Source organism: Melopsittacus undulatus, chromosome 8, assembly GCF_012275295.1.
Source record: "Melopsittacus undulatus isolate bMelUnd1 chromosome 8, bMelUnd1.mat.Z, whole genome shotgun sequence".
In the NCBI taxonomy this organism is placed as follows: domain Eukaryota; kingdom Metazoa; phylum Chordata; class Aves; order Psittaciformes; family Psittaculidae; genus Melopsittacus; species Melopsittacus undulatus.
In genome coordinates this window covers 54,433,205-54,456,464 of record NC_047534.1, presented here as the reverse complement: position 1 = coordinate 54,456,464, position 23,260 = coordinate 54,433,205, and the positions used below count along the sequence as shown (strand labels likewise).

Sequence of the window (23,260 nt, the reverse complement as noted above, 5' to 3'; positions counted from 1 at the left end):
AGCTTGATCCCCAGCTAATTACAATCAACAACAAGGCGTCTATTGACTTCTGTATGCTTTGGATCAATGATTCCATTCATATGATGTGTATGCTTGGAGCCCTGGTGGTATTATCTGTGTGTTCAAAGCTACTGAAGTGTTTAAGCCTTTGCAGGATCAGGCTCAAATCTCTTGTGGGGTGATTGCAAACGGAAGAGGTTTTTGTTTTACCAGGAAAAAATGCTAGCCAGATGCTTGGTACTAAAACCATTAACTTTTTAGTACATTTTAGTTCCACTTTCAAATCTTATAATTACCGTAGAGTTATGTAAATGGATTCACACTTCCTCACTCTGGTTCTCCTAAGTGAAATGAAATTTTAATCCCCCATCTGTGACTTTGCACAAACTCTGTAACAACTGGCTGTGTAGTCACAGAGTATGACTAAGCAGCAACAGGGGATGCGGAATGCAAAGGGGGCATGTCTGAACATAAATAAACCATTTAGCACTGCTTGAGAGAGGAGGATGGAAGAATGTATCAAAGTGCTTATTTTAATCTCAATTTGATGATGTTGATTAAACCTTCAAGTAAATCTCTTGATATCAAGAAGTTTCATAGCAATCTGATTGACTAGTGAATCTTAGAGAACTCAAAACAGCCCTCAGCTGTGCCTTTCCCAAGTCTGTGCACTCTGGCTGCTGGCATGGGTTCTATAACACAGTGCCTATCCTGATGGTCTTGCAGGCCCCATCTGTCCTCCTTCCATAATTCCCAGCAGACAGCTTCAGGAGCAGTATGGACAGACGCTCTGCAAGTGTGTGGTCAGATAGGAAGCCTTTCCCACTGTCTGTAGCTTCCTCTGGAAGGGCAGTACTGATGTAGCACAAGTGATGTTTAGATACACCTGTTCAGATCCCAGATCTGCAGCAGGCTTCATTCCAGATGGTTCTTTTGAGCTAGTTAATGTCTGCTTTTCTGTATTTTAACTTTTAATGCACGTTCATTCATTGCATTGCCAGCCATATACAAGCAGAGCATACAGATGTGATTGATATGTGTTATCTTCCTGATATGACCTCACTTTCTTGAATGCAGCTTTGTCAGATATGTCAAACTTGTTAAATGAATTTCAAGCAATGATCCCCTCTTCTCTGATGGTGTAAATCTACCTTCTGAAGGCAGCAGAGCAGAGCTAAGAGCTTGGCATTTATTTAGTTCCACTTTGGTGATTAAATACATGTGTTTATTTTTCCTAGTTCCTGTTTGATTCATTTATTGCACTGATTAAGAGAGGGAAAGGCTCAGTTTCCTCGGTCCTGCCCAAAGCTGGAGTGACAGCTTCCAGAGTGGAGGTCAGTGTACAGACACTCATTATTCATGCCTGTCAGTGAGGCACTTGTTAATTCCTACTGAACCTATGGTACAAAATGGCACACAAAGCTGACCAAGGAAGTCAGAGAAGGCTTCCCTTACAAAAGACCTGTCAGCTGCCAATCACTCTGTTATCAGGGGTCTCATGTGTTAACAACTCCTTTTTCCTTGAAGGTTGTAAGATCTGATGTTTCATGTGGGGTACTCTCATGGCAGTATGTGAGGTGCCCTGGGATAATCTGGCCTTGAGATTCTGTGCCAGCAGCATCATGTTGATGCTCTGTTGCTTAGCAAATAAGTCTGCAATTCTTAGTGTGAGCTGAATTTCATAGTGTTGCTGTCCTAGACGGCAGCTGGATTTTGTAGGCAGCCAAAGTTAAGCTCATGATACAGCTAACAGGTTTACTGTATGCCCTATACATAAGTCATGTTTTTCTCTAAGCAGAGATATATAGGACAAATCCAGTAGAAATGTTCTTAGAAGTAAAACTGCTGTGGTTTTGGACTTGACTTTTCTGTCTTTAAGACTTCTGTTTTGTAATTTGAGACTGTTCAGTGCTGTGCAGTGGCTGTGCATTCCAACATCCTCTATGATAGGACATATTTTTTTCTATGCTGTTTGACATTTCCAGGTCTCCAAAGTTCTCATTCTAGGATCCGGGGGTCTGTCAATCGGTCAAGCAGGAGAATTTGATTACTCTGGATCCCAGGCTGTGAAAGCCATGAAGGTGAGAGGATGCTCTGAAAATACTAACCTCATGTGTCTGATTTTTCCCCTCTCCCAGCTAACTCCTCTGACTGTGGGATCACTGGGGCAGGGAAGCCAGTGAGAAAAAATGACTGTAAGGAAATCTGGTCATTTTTTGTTTGTGAACTTGTTGGTTGAGTGATGTGAATTAACCACTCAGGATTATCTTCCAAAGAGATAGGTTCTTCAGCTTCCCATTGCAGTCTTCAAGCAATCTGTTGTTTGGGATATGTGACTGGTGACTCCAAGCTTGTCAAGATCAGTGGAAATGAATCATAGAATAGTTAGGGTTGGCAAGGACCTTAAGATCATCCAGTTCCAACTCCCCTGCCGTGAGCAAGGACATCATATCCTAGACCATGTCACCCAAGGCTCTGCCCAACTGGGACCTGAATACTGCCAGGGATGGAGCATTTCTATTTCTTACGTGTGACAGAGAAAATACAGTGTGAAGTTTGGCTAACCTTTGTTAGAGACACTTTGTCTGTTGAGTATGTGCAGTATCAAATAAAAACGTAATAGGACAAGCTTCTCAAAGCAATGACACCCGGAAAAGTAAAGTATCTTTAGGGAAAGTCAGAGCAAACAATGTGGGTTTGTACTGTTACTAATTGATACAAAAGCTGATAACTACCTGAAAACCCCATCAAAGACCTACTGCTTGGCAAGGAAAGATTGGGTTTTCATTAATTTTTGGTGACTTCTAGCCTGACTTCCAGCAGAACACAGACATGAGGATGCTGGAGTTTGTTCCTGGCTCCCCTGTGTAACTCCTAAGTGTGCTAAGCAATTTCAACCATGTTTCTGAATCAGGTGGGAATCTCCATTCCCTGAAGAGCCATTGACAGGCAGAGTCACAAAAGTAAAGAATTGGCTTTAGCTCAGCCTGGTACAAGAAACCAGGGATTCCTTACGGGAGAGTGCGTAGCTAACCAGGCTTTTTAAATGCTGCTGTTGGTAAACTGCTTGTTGAGCCCCATCTTGCTGCTGCTGTTAGATATTTTTCCACATATTCTTAGTTTTAATGCATATTTTCATTTTTTCAGGAAGAAAATGTGAAAACCGTCCTCATGAATCCCAATATTGCTTCAGTGCAGACCAATGAGACTGGCTTAAAGCAGGCTGATGCTGTCTACTTCCTCCCCATCACTCCACAGTTTGTCACAGAAGTCATCAAAGCAGAGCGTCCTGATGGATTAATTCTGGGCATGGGTGGCCAGACTGCTCTCAACTGTGGTGAGTGCAATATAGGCATTTTGGCCCTCCTTGCAGGCAAACTCATGGTTTTTACTATGCGTTCAGCAGGCTTTATTTGTGCAGACATGCAATACCCATGTGCCTGGTGCATTGTCTAAGTTACTAAGGGCTACAGGCAAAGATACTGACCATGGGGGAGTGAGTAATTGCTAAGTTGTGAACATAATATCAAATTGCTGATTTTGATACTTGTAGACCACCTTGAGACAGAGATCAAAAGGAAAAGTTAGCTTCATTTAGCTTCTTCCAAACACTGCACTCCTTTGCTGTGTGTTGCAGCTGATGGCCAAGCAGTAACTTTACCAATATTCCAGGTTTCATAGATGTGAGGACAGAAACTTTCATGTTATGGTTCCGAGTTCTAATACTGACAAAGAATAATAAAATCAGCTGTTGAAGAGGCCAGCAAAGTTGCCAGCTGCCTTTTGAATACTTTCTTCTTCTGTTTACTCTGCAGGAGTGGAGCTCTTCAAGCAAGGAGTCCTGCAGGAGTATGGTGTGAAGGTCCTAGGTACATCAGTTGAATCCATCATGGCCACAGAGGATAGAAAGCTTTTTTGTGATAAGCTGACTGAGCTAAATGAAAAGATTGCTCCTAGCTTTGCAGTGGAATCGGTAAATCAGATGATTTTGAAGATGTGATTACTATTACTGTTGTCCATTGGAGCTATTAAAACCTAAATCTAGTTTTGTTGAGTGAATGCTGTATACAGCTGTGCTACTGTAGTTTGTACGCTTTCACCAGCACTCCCCTCTGACTGATGCTGGTTCACCAGGATTTAGAATGAGTGCAAATGCAATTAAGCACTTGGAAAGTCTAAGCTCACTTACTTGTTCACAAGAAAAGGAAATTGGGTTGAAGTGGCCTCTGTGCTGCTCCTGTTGGAGTTTGGAGGGAACCAAACCCAGGATGCTTGTTGGAGGGGTTATTTCATGCTAAAAAGTCTGTGAAGCCAGACCAGATAAGGACTTTGTACTTTGTCAATAAGGAAGTCCACACATAACTAAGGACATAACTAACTCCTTGAGTCCATGCTCCAGTTTTCTGCTGTTTGGCAGAACAAAGCAGTGTTATAAAGCCAAGTGTTATTCTTTTCATCTTAGAGTGTCTTACTGATGGGATTTCCAGTTAGCAGTGTAACCAGAGTTGAGACTTTGTTCATTTGAATTGTTATTATACTCTGAAAACTATTCCCTTGTCCTTTAAGGTTGAAGATGCTCTGAAGGCAGCTGAAAAGATTAGTTACCCAGTCATGATACGTTCTGCTTATGCCCTTGGTGGTCTAGGGTCAGGAATATGTCCTGATAAAGAAAGTCTGCTGGACCTTAGTACAAAGGTATGTCTGCAATTGCAAGCTTTGGGAGTAGAGCTGAACATCTGGTTTTCTTAGATATTCTTCTGATAATCACAGACATCTTTCATCTTACCTGTAAAGTGTTATCCTGATTCTTTCTCATGCCCTCTGTTCGTAATTCATGCTGGCTTGGATAACAAACATGTTTAAATGACAGATCTATCCAGTTCATGAGAAACAAGTCATTACTTGAGTGTTTCAGCAATTTGGGTCTGAAAATAAACAGATTAGACTATATTCACCTACATGCAGGAGTAAATGGCAGGTGAAGGCTGTCAAGGAAGTTGAAATGTCTTAAATGCTGAATGACAGTGCATTATCAAGGACAGAAGACGTGAGAGGCTTGGGCCTCTGTTGTGTTTCTGTCTGAAGACAGTATTTTTGCCGGTCAAAAGCTCATGTAGAGATTTAATGGGATGACAGTTCATAATTTGACATCCACCAGCTGTCTCTGGCTATAGAGATAGCTCTTCTTCTGTAGGAAATCTGGTATTGGTTTTATGAATTTGCTGTGAAAAGTAAGCAGATAATTGAGGAAAACAAAACCAAACCTGAATAGCTTTTTCCTTGGCAAAAAATGGGGAATTTTAGGAAATAAATCTGTGTCTAAAATTCTTAGTTTTTTCTTTCCCTGGTTTATTGAACCTCTTAATCTTTCACATATCTCTAGACAAAACACTGTGGAGGGCACTGAGAAATGTCTGTGAAAATACCATGTATGTATCCTTCCACACTGTTCCCATGCAAACAGACTTTGGGTTTAGTGTGCTTAGTGCTGAGCAAATATCTGCTCAGGCAGAGTCAGTTGCAGGGAGGCCCAGTGGACAGGACTTGACAGATGCTGGAGGAGACATTGGGAGCAGTAACCCAATCTCACAGATTGATGGCTGAAGCTGGAAACACTTTGCTTGCCCAGCATCCATGGGCTTTGCTTAAAGAAAGCAGAAATTCACTCAGGAACTCTGGGTGTGCAGCTGCCTGAAAAAGTTGATATCCAAATATTTTTCAGTAGGAAAACCTGGTTTTGATCAGCGTTTCTTGGTGTTCTTTTAAGGTGGTTTTGAACTTCTCAGTTTTCCCCTGAGATCTGTAAACCAGCTGCTCTTGATAAGCATCTTATTAGCTATGAAACTTCAGAGTTGAGCAGTTCATATCTTTAGTAAATGCTTCATGGTTATGAAACTCCTTCTTTGAAAAGCCTGATTCTGTTTTACTTTCTAAATAAATGTTTTCATTTTCTCAAAAGTTAGCCTAAAAGAACTCCAGCATTTTGAATGGGAGTAGAACAGAGTATTTCAGTTGGAAGAGAGCTACAGTGATCATCCAGTCCAACTGCCTGACCCACTTCAGTGCTCACCAAAAGTTAAGGCATTGTCCAAATGCCTCTTAAAACATTGACAGGCCTGGGGCACTGACTGCCTCTCTAGGAAGCTTGTGCCAGTGTTTGACCACCCTCTCAGTAAAGAAATGCTTCCTAATGTCAAGTCTGAACCTTCCCTAATGCAGCTTTAAAGAATTCCCATGCATTCTGTCACTGGATACCAAGGAGTAGAGACCAGCACCTCCATTGCCATTTCCCCTCCTCAAGCAGCTGTAGAGAGCAGTGAGGTCACCTCTCAGCCTCCTTTTCTCCAAGCTAAACAAGGCCAAAGTTCTCAGCCACTCTTCATAGGACTTCCCTTCAAGCCCTTTCACCAGCTTTGTTGGCTCCAGCCACTCCTGTCCCAGTTTATGCTTGTGCCTGGCATTAGTCCATCCTGGGTGCAGAATCTGGCATTTCATCTTGTTAGATTTCATTCCATTAATCAAAGCCTAATGCTCCAATCAATGTAGATCCCTCTTTAAGTCCTCCTGTCCTTCAAGAGAGGCAACAGCACCTCCCAGTTTGGTACCAACATTTCAAAATATGCAGTGGAAAACAGTTTGGGTTAGAATCTTAGAATCATAGAATAGTTAGGGTTGGAAGGGACCTTAAGACCATCCAGTTCCAACCCCCCTGCCATGGGCAGGGACACCTCACACTAAACCATGTCACCCATGTCCAACCTGGCCCTGAATGCCACCAGGGATGGAGCATTCACAGCTTCTTTGGGCAGCCCATTCCAGTACCTCACCATCCTCACAGTGAAGAACTTTCTCCTTATCCAACCTAAACTGCCCCTGTTTAAGTTTTAATCCATTACCCCTTGTCCTATCGCTACAATCCCTAACGAAGAGTCCCTTCCCAGCATCCTTATAGGCCCTCTATAAATTAAATGAGTTAAATTAGCTCAACTTTGGGTGCTCATGTCTACAGTCCAGCAGAAACTCCCTTGTTCTCAATTATGTAGGTGATCTGTAGTAACTGTGTGAACTGGGTGTTGAGGACTCTGAATTGTATATAATTCAGAGGACTGAACACCAGTGGATGTTTCATAGCACACATGCTTCAAGTAATCTGTTCATGTTTCCTGAGACTGCTCATTTTGAGTGAGAGAAGGCAATAGGCAGTAACGTAGGAGCAGCTTAGATTGTTTTACAAGTGTGATTGGTTATCCCTGCTACATCCCCACAGATTCAGTGTTTGTGCTGTGTGTGAATGTGAGCTGCCACTCCTCAAACTACTTTGGCTTTTCATTTTCTGTGTGCAAGTTTGACACCAGCGCTAAGGGCAACAGTTGACTAACTGCTTGAGCTAACTACAGAGGGCACCAGACTGCAGACTGATGCATGGGCAGCATTAAAACAAGAAGCTTTGCTAAAGGATGGATGGATAATGTAGCTCTTATTTTCTAGGATTTTAGGAGAGAATTGATTAATGTTTTTTATCTGCTAATATTAAGGCCATTTATTCAGTTAGATTATGCTTGTTTACCAACAAGCTGTATTTTTCATTTTCTCTCTTGCACTGAGGAGTGCTCTCAAGATCTGCTTAAGAATAAATCACAACTCTTGCTCCTGGTTAGTATGCCAATGATAAACAGCATTATTAATACTGTTAATTGCATAGCGTTTGCTGGCACCCACATCCCCATCACAAGTCATTCAGCTTTCTGCAGACTTCTGTTGAAGTCCGTGGGGCTGCCCACATCCACAGCCAAAAGCATGTGTCTGCTGCATGATTGAAGCCTTAGATGTTTTTATATTCCTGTTTGTTATTTTTATGGCATTGCAAGCTCACATGCCCTGCCTTTGTTTTCCCATCAGATCACATAAATGTTTTCTTGTACTTTTCAAATGAAGCTAATATGTTTTTTTCCTTTAAAAAAAGAGAAATATGAGGTGTTTGTCATCAGTGCTGTGAGCTTCACTTACCTTCACCTTTCAGTTTTCATGTTGGTCTGGGATGTCTGGAGATAAGCCACAGAAGTTTTAAATACAGAACATGGTCTTAATAAGTTTCTCTTTTTTACTGTTCCTTTTCCCTAACATATTCCCAGGCATTTGCAATGACTAACCAAATTCTGGTGGAAAAGTCAGTTGTTGGCTGGAAGGAGATAGAGTATGAAGTTGTGAGAGATGCTGCTGATAACTGTATTGCTGTCTGCAACATGGAGAACATAGATGCTATGGGAGTCCACACAGGTATGCTTGGGTACAGGCTGGGTAACTGGAAATGGCTCATTAGCTTTTTTTATGCCATGCCTTTCTGGCTGTTGTTATGGACATAGGTTTGTGATTGATGAAGTCACTCTAGAAATACTCTTCAGATCTTGGATACAGCCAGCTACAGTGTGAAATGGACCCCTATGATCCCATTTACTGTATGACTGCTTGGCCTCTCCAACTCTGGGTTTCTGACTATCTGTGTTTTTAATCAACTGTGCATGCACAGGTTAGAATGTCTGTGGTGACTTCATTATTGCAGTGGGTTAGCAAAGAAAGTGACCTGTGTGGCTAGAATTTATCTGCCACTGAGCAGCTTCTCATTTTCCTTTTCTGCTACCTTGTGACAACAGGAGATTCTGTTGTAGTGGCTCCAAGCCAGACACTCACTAATGAGGAATTTCAGATGCTGAGGGATCGTGCCATCAAAGTCGTCCGACATCTGGGCATTGTGGGAGAGTGTAACATCCAGTTTGCTCTGCACCCAACTTCTCTGGAGTACTACGTTATTGAAGTTAATGCCAGGCTCTCGAGAAGTTCAGCTTTGGCTTCCAAGGCAACAGGGTAAGATTATTTAACCCTCCAACCCCTCACCCCCCATAAAAACCCCCACAAAACTATAGAACAAACAAATGAATAAGCAAAAAAGGGAGAAGAACAGGAAGAGAGAATTCTGATAAGGATATTGGAGGAGTGTTTATTTAAATGTATACAAGATGGCTGCAAGGAAGAGGAGCTCCTGCATCTGCTTTCCATTCAGTGAAGAAAAGAACGTGCAAGCCTAATTTGTAGCAAGGAAAACTGAAGTTGGTTTTTAGGGACAACTCTGGAGCAGACAGGACAGTAAGGTGCATATCTCTGCATGGGAAGCTGCTAAGAACAACTCTTGTCAGCATCTGCTAGGATTGACCTTTGGAGAATCGGTCCTGCTGGGAGATGGAAGAAGGGGTTAGTGAGCCCTCCAGGTCTAATCCAACCTGCTGCTGCTGTTACTACATGTGGAAAACTCCCAGGAGGTGTGGGGGGAGCCTAATAGCTGTCCTTACAAAGCATATCCACTGTATCCATATGTTGGCTGCAAATCATCTCTGGGACCCAGAGGACACAGTTATTAATGAGCTGTCTGTCAGATTGATGCAAATGGTGTTGCTAGCTGCCTTTGTTTTGTTGGCTAATCATAAACTAATCAAGATAAGGATGGTCAGAGCAGGCTGTTTAAAAATTGGCTGCTTAATAGCACTTTGCAGATGCTGTAGAGAGGCACAAATTAATCTCTAATTTTCCATTCTCAACAACTCTTGTGGTTGTTGAAGTGCCACAGCAAACTGGAGATAAGCCATGATGTTGGATAGTGGACATTTGATTGGATGCCATTCTTTTTGGGTGGTAGACAGCAAAACAGATCTCTGTGTGTGGTCTCACTGTGGGCATTAACACTGGTGGCTTTGCAGGTAATAAGTCCCAGATCTAGGGAGGTAGCTCTCCAATGTATTAAGGTAGGAAGCTGGATGAGCCTGGCTGTGTTCAAGCACAGTAACCTTCTGTTGGGTTGAAGAGGGAAAATCACCTCACATGTGTTTAATTTGATCCACTCCTGGGATTTGCAAAAGCAAAGCACTTCCCACTCTGCTATTCTGTACTTGTCCTCTATGCCAGGTATCCATTAGCATTTATTGCTGCCAAAATCGCCTTGGGGATCCCTTTGCCAGAAATCAAGAATGTGGTGACAGGGAAGACCTCTGCCTGCTTTGAGCCCAGCCTGGATTACGTTGTTACCAAGATACCCCGCTGGGATTTGGACCGTTTTCAGCATGTGTCCAACCGGATTGGAAGTTCCATGAAGAGTGTGGGAGAGGTGAGTGCAAGACTCTCTTTCTCTTCTATTCCACCACTTGGGAAACTCATTTCTTTTTCTTGGAAACCCTCATAATATCTCTTTTCAGGGACCTAATGACTTTTGAAGGTATTTATCCAGCTCAAATAATTTTTATCCAGTACTATAATTAATGACAACAAGTTAGGGTTGTGTAATCTTGGATATCGCAGAGCAGATTCCTAAATGGTTTGATTCCTAAGGGAAGAGACCACTGGATCACATGAGGTTGACTTCATTCTTCATTCTTAACACTTGCTCCAAGACAATCAGTTATTTTTGTTGAGGGTTCTGTAGTGGTGGTGAATTAGAATGTAACCCCAAGAGTTGTGGTCTGTTAAGATTACCAGTGATGCTGATGAGCCACAACTCTCATGTGCTCCCATAGTCATGTGTCCTCTCTGTTAAAACCATATGCCAAGTCTCAGCCTACTTCTGCTCTTGAAATCCACACCTATGTGTAAATACAGCCTGAAATCTTGTTCTGAAGTCTTGACTTCTCTTAGTGATGAAGTCTCTTGTATCCTGAACATGACAGTGTGACTTTTAAACCCTGATTTTAAGGTGCCTGGGACAATAACGGCATTTTCAGGCCCTTGTTTTAAAAGGAAAGAAATGAAGCAAAATGGTTCATTACTTGCTTTATTAGTTAATTTCCTACCAGCTACCAAAGCAAAAGAACTAAAGTGTATTTTTTCAGCTACTGCATTTACCTAATGCTTTTCAAGTAACTCTTTTATTAAATTGTTTTGACATGTGAAACCTTCCTGACATAATTCTACCTTGCTCAAGCAAGAAGTCATCATACAACTGGAAGGATTAATTAGAACTTGATTTTCCAATGGCAGTTTTGGCTTTTAATGGCAATGAGTTTGACTTTTTTTTCAGTGAGTTGATGCCTACTGATAACTCTCACTGCTTAGGGGTTGTTGGGCTGTTCTGTAGAGCTGGGGTTCCTAAATACAGTTGCCTTGTGCACCATCAGCTGTAAACACTTCCTGGCCATTCCCATTAGCAGGAGGAAATATTGAGTCCTTGCAGGTCGTATATCACAAAAGCAGAACTGCATGAACCCCGTGTCCTCCTCAAGGCAGTTTGCTGGGTAATGGGAGGAAGGAGATGCAGGAAGAGTCAGTGCTCCAACAGAGCAGGTCTGTGACCGCTGAGGGGTGAACTGAAGCAGGGATGGAGAAGAGATGCAGTTTGCAGCTGGTGGAGCTACTCAGCAGAAAGGTTAGCCTGCAGGACCTGGGAGTAGGAGAGTGTCTGAAGTAAAGAGCTTCTTGCTGCTGTGTCTATATTGATACGGCACAGCCATCTCCCCTGGCCTGAACTTGAAGCCCGATTGCAGCCCCTACTGCTCTTGTATTAATGGAACAGTCTGGCTTGGCCTGTGGTTTTGTTTCCTGAGCTCTGTTGTGTTGGGCAGTGGGCCTGGGGCAGTGGGAAAAGAGAGAACAATGTTATTCTTTTCTTTTGACATTTTCAACGCTGTGTTTGGGAAGGTTTTTATGCTGTGAGGGTTTCACTGCACTGGGAAATAAAACTGTAGAAATTGGAGAAAGAGCTCTGTTACCTCGCAGATTTCCACAGAGAAAGGCTTGCTTTCCTATTAGATATGATGTCAAGATTGAAGGAGGGGAAACCCCAATCCTGCCATGCCTAGAAGGAGTAATCCTTTAAGAGAGCCCTCACAGGGGAGAATCACTGTTAAATGTAATTTAAAGGAAGAGGAGCAGATTTGTTCAGAACCTTAAAATTCCCACTGTGAATTTCTATCTAACAGGTTGTTGAACAGAAATATCCTTCTATATTACTACATCCATGCTGCTGCATATGTTTCCCTCTATAAAGTGCTTCAAAGGAATATACAGAGGAGAGCAGCAGCTTCCTGTATTTTACCGATAGGGAGACAAAAGCAGAAAGGAGTCACTCATTTGAAACTCCCTGTTGATAATACTAGCAGAGTCAGGCCTAGAACTGGTACTCCCAATGCTCAGTCAGCTGTGCCTGTCTTCAAGTTAGCAGAACTATCATAGGGGGAAGGTCCAAAGGCTGTAATCTTTCTGAATGTCCATCTTCATGGTTTAGATCATAGAACGGTTTGGGTTGAAAAGGACCTTAAGATCATCCAGTCCCAGCCCCTACCATGGACAGGGACACCTTCCACTGGAGCAGGGTGCTCCAAGCCCCTGTGTCCAACCTGGCCTTGAATACTGCCAGGGATGGGGCAGCCACAGCTTCTCTGGGCACCCTGTGCCAGCGCCTCAGCATCCTCACAAGGAAGAATGTCTGCCTTATTTCTAACCTAAATTCCCCCTGTTTCAGTTTGAACCCATTGCCTCTTGTCCTGTCACTACAGTCCCTGATGAAAAGTCCTTCTCTGACGTCCCTGTAGACCTGTGTAGGCTGCTGTGAGGTCTCTACACAGCCTTCTCTTCTCCAGGCTGAACCAGGCCCCAGGTTTCTTAGCCTGTCTTTGTATCGGAGGTGCTCCAGCCCACTTATCATTCTTGTGTGTTCCTCTGGACTTGCTCCAACAGTTCCATGTTCTTCTTATGTTGTCTTATGTTTTTAATTGTCACTCTGTTATTCAGGGGACAGCTGGGCAGCAGCTCACCACTGCTAACATGGTATCCATAACACTGCTCTCCATTACAGGTCATGGCTATTGGGCGTACTTTTGAAGAGAGCTTCCAGAAGGCCCTGAGAATGTGCCACCCCTCTGTAGATGGCTTCACTTCACGTCTGCCTATGAATAAAGCCTGGCCAGCTGATGCAGATCTCCAGAAGGAACTCTGTGAGCCATCCAGCACTCGGATATATGCAATAGCCAAGGTAACAAAAGATAGAAAGCTCTTGACCTAGGCCCCTGTGTTATAGCAACTACATCGGGCCAACTGAGGTGGCAGAGGTTGAGTATTCTTTATTTTCTGGTTTCCCTCTGTTAAGCACACTGGGACCACCTTGTGTAGGATCCTTGATTCTGAAGTACAGGTATTCTTTCACATATAATTTCCTCTGCAGAACACAATAGCAGGTGAATACAGGACTTCAGTTTGTCCTGTTGACATCTGTATTTTCCTGCATCTTCTGTACTCATGTAACATGTTTGTCTTTTGGTACAATCTTAGCCAGTGCTCATTGCATTCAGGTGCATTCCTGTGTTCTGGTACTTTTAGCTGAGTGTTGGTGGAGACCTGGACCGCTTTCCTTTGTTTGTTCCTGTGATGTAATTGTTTGCTGAGTATTCAGCCCTGATTTACACTAGTGTGTCAGTCAAAGTGGGCTGGTTTTGCAGATTACCATTAATTGATAGGAAGGGAGGAAAGAGAAATTGAAGATGTTTTTGAGAACTGAACAAAGGATGCTAAAGCATGGCAAGCTGCAGTCTGAGAGCACTGCTTTTTTGCAGGTGTCATGTTGGCATGGGCTTGAAACAAACACAAAAATTATAATTCTATCTGAAATTTAGCATGCAGGAAATTTCATATTCCTTGAAATAAGCTCAACTTCCTTTAGCATTGTTTTAACCCCTCTCCTGTTGCACTGGGCAAATCACTTCATCTTTCAAGGTGTCTTAGTAAGAGGGGAAGCCTGGGTGTGAAATGACTTCTTCCTTCAGCTCCACGGTGTTTTCCTGTGTATATCAAATGTGGGATTAGTTACTTCAGAACATAGGTGCAATTTCATACTGTGGTTTTGCTGCAGCTAACTTGTCCATCTGTCCATACCCTCTATGAAGAGGATGAGACAGTTGCCTTTTATAGCTCATGCTTACCTCTTGGTTTTTTCAAGATTGCAAACCTTCCTGGCAGGGAACACCTATTCACCAGTTTTTGTGCCCCTGACTTTGTGTGGTGGAGTCTTTAAGCCCTTTGTGCTCATATGTTGACACATCCTCCACCTGAGTGTAGGGAACTGAGGTTGTGCTGTATTTGTAACAAGGTTTTCACATAGCTTGTTCCTCTTATAAATGGCCTGAACAAGCTGCACAAGATGTTCTATAAATGTGTGGCTTTGTCCAGCTGTTGACTCTTGGTTTTCAAGCTGGGGAAGTGCTTAAGCGTAGAACATCCTTCAGCAGCTGTGCTTGGTCTTTATTATTGTCACTGAGAGAAAAGTCTTGCTTCTTGTCCCTGCATGGCTCAGAGAGCTTTTATGAAAGGTTAATCTTAGCCCCATTGTAACACAGGGGATCTGTGGAGGTAAAGGTGAGTTTGGGTCCCACTGAACACTCTGGGTGTTCCCAGCTGGTGGCATTTTCACTGGGAGCTGTTGGCAAAAAAAACCCAAGATCAGAGTCTTAATCCCTCCCTGTAAAGAGCTGCCTGAGCCAGACACAGTGCATTAATTCATCCCTGTTAATAACTGAGGCAAGCAGTATCAGTGACAGGTACTTCTGGCAGCTGGGGCTGCCTGCCTGGAAATCCCTTTCCAGCCTGCTGACATTTAAAAGCCAACAGTTAGTCTCCATTATCCATCAGCTTTGTTTGGAACAGGATAGAGCTTCCTTGTATGTCTTCTCTTCGCCCTTAAACCCCACTAGTCAGCTTTCCAAGGCTTTTTGCTTTTCTCTCTCCTTTGTCTGTTGGATGATGAAAACAGTAACTATTCAGGTGAAAGGGATAGGAGTTCAGCTGCCATTCAGAGTGATTGCTGTTGTAATGGGACTCCCTGTTGTAATGTGAAAGAAGGCACTAGGAAAGAGGCTGAAATAGATGAGGCTTATTTCTTGGACAGAGTGGCTAACTCCAGGGATGGAACTGCCTGATGAGCAGAGATGTTCAGGTTGTATCACATCTTTTCTGGGCCCTCTTAAGGTTATATGCAAGTGGCATCAGAAGACACTGGCTGTGGATTTGGTCCATGCTCTGTTTCACACCAGGACTCTGGTCTTCGAGCTGTTCACTAAAGGAAGCTAAATACTTCCTTGAGAGAGGAGCAGGGATAGGACTGAGAGAACAAGGGTACTGGCTCTGGACACAGTGCAGAGCTCAACTGCCCTCCCTTGCTTTGCCTGCAGACCAGGCTTGCTCCCTCACTCACCATGTGAAGCCAGTCCTATAAACTCCTTTGCTTCCTAGCATGGGGCCAGTGTCTGCTGGGTGGGATGCTCTTGAAGGTGAGGAGGGCTCTGAAGTCATGCTGTCCTGCTGTGGCTCCCTCCTCTCTTTGGAAGAGCAGTGGCTGGTGGGTGCCAAGCACTAGCTGAAGGTTCAGTGTGTAAGTGACTGGTTACTCTAAAGGAACAAAAAGTGCATTGGAGATTTTCACTGCTGCTTGTAAGCAAGCGGGATGTTCAAATCAGTAGCTTCTTATCTCTCAGGACAAGAGAATCGTTGTGAGAGTGATACTCAGCCAAGCTGCTGAGCATATATATATGTATAATTGTAATCCATTGTCTTATGAATAGTACCTCTGTGGGCTTCCTTTTTACCCCATGCTTGCAAATAGTTGGATTAAAACAACAAAAAATATAGCCCCAGCAGGATAATGCAGGTAAATTTGAATGATCTTGCCATTAACTTGAGATACAGTGAGAGAAGCTTGAGTTATGCTGTAGCTTTGACATTTTTCAGTGTTGGCCAGGACTGGACTTGCATAGAAACATAGAATCCTAGAATGGTTTGGGTTGGAAGGGACCTAAAACCTCATCCAGTTCCAAGCTCCTCCCATGGGCAGGAACACCTTCCACAAGACCAGGTTGCTCCAAGTCCCATCCAGCCTGATCTTGTACACTGCCAGGGATGAGGCATCCCTATCCCTTGCTTCAGAGGTATTTCAAGCCCATGTGCTTTGATTCAGCTTTGTATTTCAATGGTTAATCAGTATTTATGCTCTAAAGCAAAGAGTTTCTTCACAGCTGAGAACCTGTCCTTCCTGTCTAGCACTTGCAGCTAGGAGGTTGCCAGAGGGTCTGAGATTTAGGCAACTTGACTGAGAGTAGGTGTAGGTGGAGGAGTTGGCACTGCAGCTTGCATATGCACCCTGTAGTTTCCTAAGGCACATACTCAGTGGTCACCAAGCCTTGTTGCCATCAGTTGAAGTTTGGCTGCTGACTGCAAATTACCTCTCTCTTGCTTAAACAGAAGCCAGCTTTTGGTACCTGGTGCCTCCCTACACTGCTTGAGGGCCTCATTTTCTGTTTGTGTAGGAGACAAGATGGGTTAGATGCACCTTTATTTGTCCAGCTCAGTCTACAGTTCTATCTATGTTTTTGTGCTATCCAGTTGCTCCTACCTGTTTGCAGACTGAATCTCAATTTGTGAAGCATGTATTAAAGGGACTGGTGCTGTCCTCTGTTTGGCAGGCATTGGATAATGAAGTCCCTGTGGATGTCATTCACAAACTCACAGCTATTGACAAGTGGTTCCTGTATAAGATGCGTGGCATTGTGAACATGGGGAAAATCCTGAAGGAAGTGAACAGGTAAGAAAAACCCACCAGCTTTCTCCTAGGACATGATGGTCCTCCTGGGCATCCTTCTGTTGGGAAGCCCATGGTAAGCTCTGAGCACAGATGTAGTCAATGCTGAGAAGTTTATTTCAGTGCCTGGAGCAAGCAGTGTTGTCTTAAAACCCAGTTCACTGCCTCACCCTGGCAGAGGACATTTCTGAGAACACTTTTAGGCTTGTGCTTAGGCATTAGCTATTCACAGGGATTATGGAAGTTCTGGTTTCCTTTGGAAAATCCTCATTGTATCTCTGAGACTGAGGCTGGAATTGTGGATGGCCTGCAATGAGTTCAGGCTGCACTCATGTGCTGAGGGCAGAGCATCCAAACACAGGATTTGTCCTCGCTTACTACACCTGAAGATCAAATATAATGCTTTTTTCTAGCCTGGCCAGTTGATTTTTAAGCTCTTCTGCCTTGCTGTGATCATGCACTGTGTGTTGTTTTTGTACTTTTAAACATCTATAATTCCAGTCATATTTAAATATAAATCTTCTTTCTTCAAGAAAAATGGCCGTATAAAACTAAGCAGGAGAGACAGCAGTAAATTAACGTGCTGGGCTGTATTTCAGTCCCAGCCTCTTGCTGACTTGAGCTTTCCCTTCATGTTTTACGAGATAGGGAGAACCTCCTTTCTGAGTTACGGGTTGTTGTGTCCGCCGGCTTCTCTGCTTCGGGTACCCCTTGTGTTAAGCACGTTTCGCCACACGATGGCACTGGGAGTGCACCGTAGCCAGTCCATCACTGAGGTGCTTGTTAGTTCATCTGCTGTGATTTTTGCTTCTTTGACCAGCTGCACGTTTTTAATTAAGCAGCCTTTGCTCTCCCTTGCCCCCCGGAACAAGCTGGATGTGGAGCTAAACAAAAATAAATGCGGAGGGAGAGGGAAGAGAAGGAGTAGCTTGGTTATTTACTGAGATCTGTTGTTTGGCCTCTTGCCCTCTAACATCTGTGTCGTGTTGCATTTGTCTGGAGCACCTTAAATATGTACATGCAGCTCCTGAGGAAGAAGATCAATACATCCAGAATCACTCTGATTTCCTCACTGTTGGAGTGTCTCTGGAACGAGGCGCTTTGGATCCTAAAGGTTGGCCCTGTCCTCGGCTGGTATAAATCCAGTATTGCTTCACAGGGGCTAATCATGCTGAACTATCCTATATAACTGAGGGTGCTTTCCGTTTCTCTGCAGTGGGTGACAGGCCATAATACTACTAGTAATGTGATCAGTATTTGATAGTTTTTCATCCTATAGGCAGCCTGCTAGAGAAAGCCCTTTTGCAATATCCAGTCTTGCATTTGTATCATCCATAACCACTGTTGTATCCCTTGCAAGTGGATTCATGCAGTTCAACTTGGATTGCAGGCTGTATAAATTAGTCTCACTCATTTATCAGTGCAGATTTTCACTCTCCTATCCTTACCTAGACCTTCCCAAGGAAACTCTCTTACCTCACAACCTCCATTGGAGGGAAGGCATGGACTGTATGGCTGCATTATGTTGAAGGCACATTGGCACAAGGCAAAGAGCCAGGGGAAACCACTTCTGACCTGAAGTAAGAGCCTAGTCCGGTGAGCCCCATCAGGAAACCCATCTCTGCAATAGCTGAGGGAAAGCTAATTGAGTGATGCAAATGAGACTTGGCACACACATGCTCTTCCTGCAGCCAGCTGTTTCCAGTCCCCGGCATGCCTGGCATGAGTTTTACCTGTGCTACAGGATTATTTCCAATTGAAAAGAATGAGCTGTGACACTGTCATTGCTTTAAATCTTTCTGTTGTTGAAATACAGTTACCAGAACCAGAAGTGATTGTCCTGTTCCCAGGCACTGTTGCTGGTTACATGCTTACTCTCTGGTCAAATCCATCCCTTCCTTTTTGAGGTTTTGGTTGGAGTTGGAGTAACACCTCTGCCAAAAGTCTTGATTTGAGCCCAGTAGAGACTGATAATGAGGAGAATGTCTCTGCCAAGAGGAAATTTAGAGCTTGAACAAGTGGTTATGACAGATGGGAAAGGGGGATCAGAGGCAGGTGGAGGCCTTTGTGAGCAGTTCAGCAAGCAGCATTCACACACTGCATGCTGCCTCACATCCTGACCACGTGGAGTGATTCAGAGGTGAGCAGAAGGCCTCACCGATTTGTGCAGGGAGTCTGCTTCCATGTGTGAAGGTTGTATGGGATAATGTTAAGGGGCAGAAAAATCCTTTCTGACCTATCAGTGTTTGTTCTCAGTGGTGTGCAGGCAGGGCTATGTACAGAGAGAGCAGAGACTGGGAAGGGTACCTTCTGCTCTAAGGACATTTGTCCCACTGAACTTCTTTCCGAAGAAGATTGGACCTGGGGATGGGGAGACCATAGACTTGTCATGCTGCAGCAATGTTTCCATTTGACTCAGCCTCTGGGCCCTCTGAGATGGTGAAAGAGTTGTTTTGCATTGTGATATGGCTGCAGGGAAGTAAATAGCCTGAGCTGAATTGGAAAAAGAAAGGCATTTTGGGAGTACTTGTGAGAATATCCAGTTGTATCTCACACGTGTCAGATGTGTCTCTGCTGTTTCTCCTGCAACCTACGTATTCTTCATTTTAAGTGGAAACTTACATTGTGGGGGGTTTGTTGTTTTCTGACCAATTACCTTCATACCTTCAGTAATGTAATGTTAACCACTACCTTTCCATCACACACAAACAAAACCACATATACCTACCTGAAGGAGTAAGTGCCATCCCGTGCTATCAGTCCATGGATAGGTGATGGTGTATGGAGCAGGAGCAATGCAATAGAATATGCTGTTTTCAGGAAATTCTTTGTCTGGATTTAGCCTCACCTGTCCTGTTAGAGGATAAAAGGGGAAGGGGGAGCAGAGTGGAAGGGCATACCCCTAGAGTGATCCCACTGACTTAATCACACTGACAGCTCATGAAGGAGATGGGAATTTGAACAGACCATGTCTAGCTGTCTGAGGCAGCAAGGAGGGAGATGTGACTTTAAGCCCAGGGTGTCCAGTAACACCATCATCCCCAAGAGCACAGCTGAAGCCCAGACTTGGAAGTGATATCTGGGACATATTTGAATCAAGACACTGAAGGTGTGGGTGCAAGGGAATTTGCATCTGTTCTTTGTCTGCAGTGAGTATTTGTTTGCATGTGGCCATGGTTATTTTTGATCTGTGCCCGGTTTTGTGATCCCTGAGAACTCTGGCTGTATCCAAGCAGAATGTAAGCCAACTAGCATTAAATACAGGTAAAGAGGTAGGCAGCTATGGTGAAATCATCACTTCTGCCCAAGTGACATGGGGACAACTCCTTCTTGAAAATCAGTAGGACTTGTCCTCCTAAGTTGCTTAGGCATCTCCTTAGCTGTTGAACCTGGGATTGCTTGTATTTGCCATTACTTGGGATCTCATGTGGGAAAAGGAGAGGCAATAGGGTCAAGTTCACTGCTGGAGAAAATCTGAGGGAAGACTGGACTCTCTTGCAAGAGGCAGAAGTGTGAGTATGTTGCCCAATGAGGAACATTTCAAATTGCTGAAAGGATATAAAGTAGAATTCAAGTGGGAAGCGAGGAGCATGATAAATGCCCATTTTGCAATTGAGAAACAAAGCATGGAGATGATAAGCTTGCCCAAAGCAAAAAGACAGTCTGGCAGAGCAGTGAACTGAACTCTGCCTTATCGAATCTTCACTCTTCAAATCAATGAAGAGTTAATTCATGAAAACAGGAGATCTTCCATTTGCTGGATACCAAATTATCCAGTATGCTAACAGTGGGAAATGGTGGCACCAATCATGTATTGGTAACTTTGGAGCTGTGTTTTAGAGGAGAACATGTCCTTGCTCTGTAGGCATTGGGTGAAAACACCTCCTGACTTGTGGTTTGCTTGAAAGTCCTGCCTATTGCTCTTGTCCTGCCTAAAAAGACAGAGGTTAATAGAGGGGAAAAGAGAAGGAAGTGGGAGGATGCAGACCTGCTTCAGCCCAGCATTTGTGGCCGGGTGCTCTGCTCAGTGGCCCATGGAAGAAGTTGCTTAGTGTGAATTCCTTTTCGAAGCTCATGTCCTTGGGTGTGTGAAAGGTGTGCTTTGAAAGCTGCTTGCTGGAAGCATGACTTGATTTCAAAACATGATCATGATGGAGCAGCCATAGAAACACGGGTGCTGGCAATAAATCCCAGCTCGCACAGGGAGTAAAGGTCAGGCAGGCCATCAGTAATGTGCTCTTCCACAGTGGTGATTGCACACCCTCTCTTCTTGGCTGTGGTGTTTCTGCTGACTTGTGTGCTTTTGGGACAGGTCAGACATCCTAAGGCAGACCTTGTGTGAGTATAAAGCAGAGCAGGACCAGTGATGCTAAATGAGGCTGTAGTGACTTACACTGAGGAGCTGTCACTGGCTTATCTGTAGTACTCACTTTTAACTAACCTGGAAGATTACTTTTGTCGTCTTTGTGAACTGTGGGGCAGGAAAGACTCAGGAACAAACCAGGAATTCAGTACATTAACAGAATATCAATCGAGCAGCTATTCAGCACTATGCTTTGGGTGGATCTGACATAAGATACTTTCTATTTGTTTTATGGCTCTTGCTTGGTAATTATTACCAATGGCTCTTTGTTTTATAGAGCCATTGGTAATAATTTCACAGTTGTATTTTCTGTCAAAGCATCTGTACATTTGTAGAAACACAGTACGCATTTCTCCCTTCACATAGAGGACATACTGGCATCACCATTTAAAAGCCATTGGGGAATCTCTGTAACCAGTATATACAATACCAGCAGCAGGAGGGTTTATAGCATGACATCCCAGCAAAGACCTCAAAGCTGTCTTTTGCTGGGGGTAGAAAATAGGCTTTGAAGAAGCATCTATGACCTATTTCTTCACTATGTTTTGGTGTGAGCTGCTGCTTCAGCACATCCCTTAATCCTAGGTGGAAGTCATGTATGTCTTAGGGGATCTAAGATTCATATTGCTTATATCAAGATGTCCACAATGAGATTTGTTAGCCTAGGGACCTGGATGTTGAGGATGCAGAGTGCTGGAGTGATAGTTGTTCAGTGACTGAGATTTGTTGGTTTACAGCTCCTGCTTCCCTAAACACTCATTTGACAGCTTTTTGTCAGTCATGTCATGAGTTTCTCAGGAGGGGAGGAATGGTAACAATCTGTCTCCTTGAGAAGAGAAGCAGGGAGAGAATTTATACACCGATCTCATTATTTTAATTGTAGCGTGTTTGAAATCTTGTAAAGCATCAGGAGCAATCAAGGAAGCCACTAGGAGCCTTGGAGCAGAGCAGGACAATGAGGAGAAGAGGAAAAATATGTCATTGTACATAATCCAGCCTGAAATCAAGTAGGCTTTTGAAACCCTTCAAGTCTATGACTACCGAGAGAGGAAAAGTGCTCTCAGGACTGGGCCTGAGGCATTTTGATTCCAGTGCTTCTTGCTTTTGGTTCAGTTTGCTTGCCATAGTGAAACTCTAGTCTGGGCTTAAATCCACTCCCTCCAGCTTTAGGAAGAGCTCAGTTTAAGGCTGGTGGGCTGAGCTGAAGTGTGCTCATCTTTGCAGATCCTGTGTGTGTGTCCAAGCCACATGAACTGCTGCCAAGATAAACCAGAGGCGACCAGGGGTGAGCCTGTAGGCTTACTGGGCAGATGTTAACTGAGACAATAGCTGTGTCCCAAAGGCTTCCACCTCAGGTTTTGCCCCTCTGTTCACAAAATATCCCAGATCCTTTTGATCAAGACCCATTAACATGCTCCTGAGTAATATGTGGATGGGTGTAATCTTCACAACAGACCTAAACCGAAGCAAAGCCTGACTTGGGAGGCAGGGGAAAAAGTGCTCTTTCCCATGTCAAGCTGGGACTTTCTGCTGGCATGTTTCTTTAGCATTACTCCTAAACTGGTGGCTCAGATGAAAGCCAGTCAAGTGGAAGAGAGGGCTGTGCTGAAGCAAGCAAGCTCTCCTGGTAATTGCAATGCTGCCAGCGTTCTTCCAGTCACTTCAGGTCCTCTGTGCCAGGTGAAAATTTCCTCATTAAGGGGAATTTATTCCATTTCCTTTTATCATTTGTTATTGAAGAAGTGAGTGGATGGAGTTCCAGAGATGACAGGGTGGAATCTGAAGCAAAACAACAGCAAACCAACACCGGAAGCTGAAATGGAGGCACAAGCAAGGATTGGGAAAGGCTTGTAGTGTTCAGAAACTGCAGAATGTGCAGGGGACTTGAGCCTTCTGAGGAAGTGAGCAACCACTTAATGCTCATGGCAATGTGCAGAAGTCTGTATGTGTCTGATGCTCTAGAACTTGTGACTGTCCTTTTGCAGAGGCAAATGTTAAGGAAAAGGGAGCATTGTAGGATTCTGGAATCACAGCCACATAATCATCCCTTGTTTCAGAAGTGATTCTAAACCAGCAAGGGAATTTAATCTTTGGGAGACATTTTGCTCTGTGTTTGAAAAGTAAGTGATGCTCCAGGGGAAAGTGGGAAGCAGTGATGTAGGACTGGGTCATGTGTTTGGGAATAGCCAGAACTGAGAACTTTTAGCTTTTAAGTGCTGGATTTCTAGTGAGCTCTTAGAAGGGTTATTTGCTCTCAAGTGTTCAAAAAGATCAGCCTGATTGTGCTCTTACTGGTT

The 23,260-nt window shown here is 43.8% G+C and overlaps 1 protein-coding gene across 1 annotated transcript in view; it reads left to right on the top strand.

Annotated features, from left to right (window-relative positions):
• The window catches only part of CPS1 (carbamoyl-phosphate synthase 1), an 85,923-nt gene that overhangs the window by 23,770 nt on the left and 38,893 nt on the right, over nt 1-23,260 (top strand). The window contains exons 12-21 of the mRNA XM_034065453.1: nt 1,239-1,334; nt 1,986-2,081; nt 3,148-3,337; nt 3,816-3,973; nt 4,567-4,695; nt 8,133-8,277; nt 8,652-8,862; nt 9,955-10,153; nt 12,833-13,009; nt 16,485-16,603. Of these exons, the coding sequence (XP_033921344.1) occupies nt 1,239-1,334; nt 1,986-2,081; nt 3,148-3,337; nt 3,816-3,973; nt 4,567-4,695; nt 8,133-8,277; nt 8,652-8,862; nt 9,955-10,153; nt 12,833-13,009; nt 16,485-16,603 (1,520 nt within the window). The remainder of the gene's footprint in view (nt 1-1,238; nt 1,335-1,985; nt 2,082-3,147; nt 3,338-3,815; nt 3,974-4,566; nt 4,696-8,132; nt 8,278-8,651; nt 8,863-9,954; nt 10,154-12,832; nt 13,010-16,484; nt 16,604-23,260) is intronic.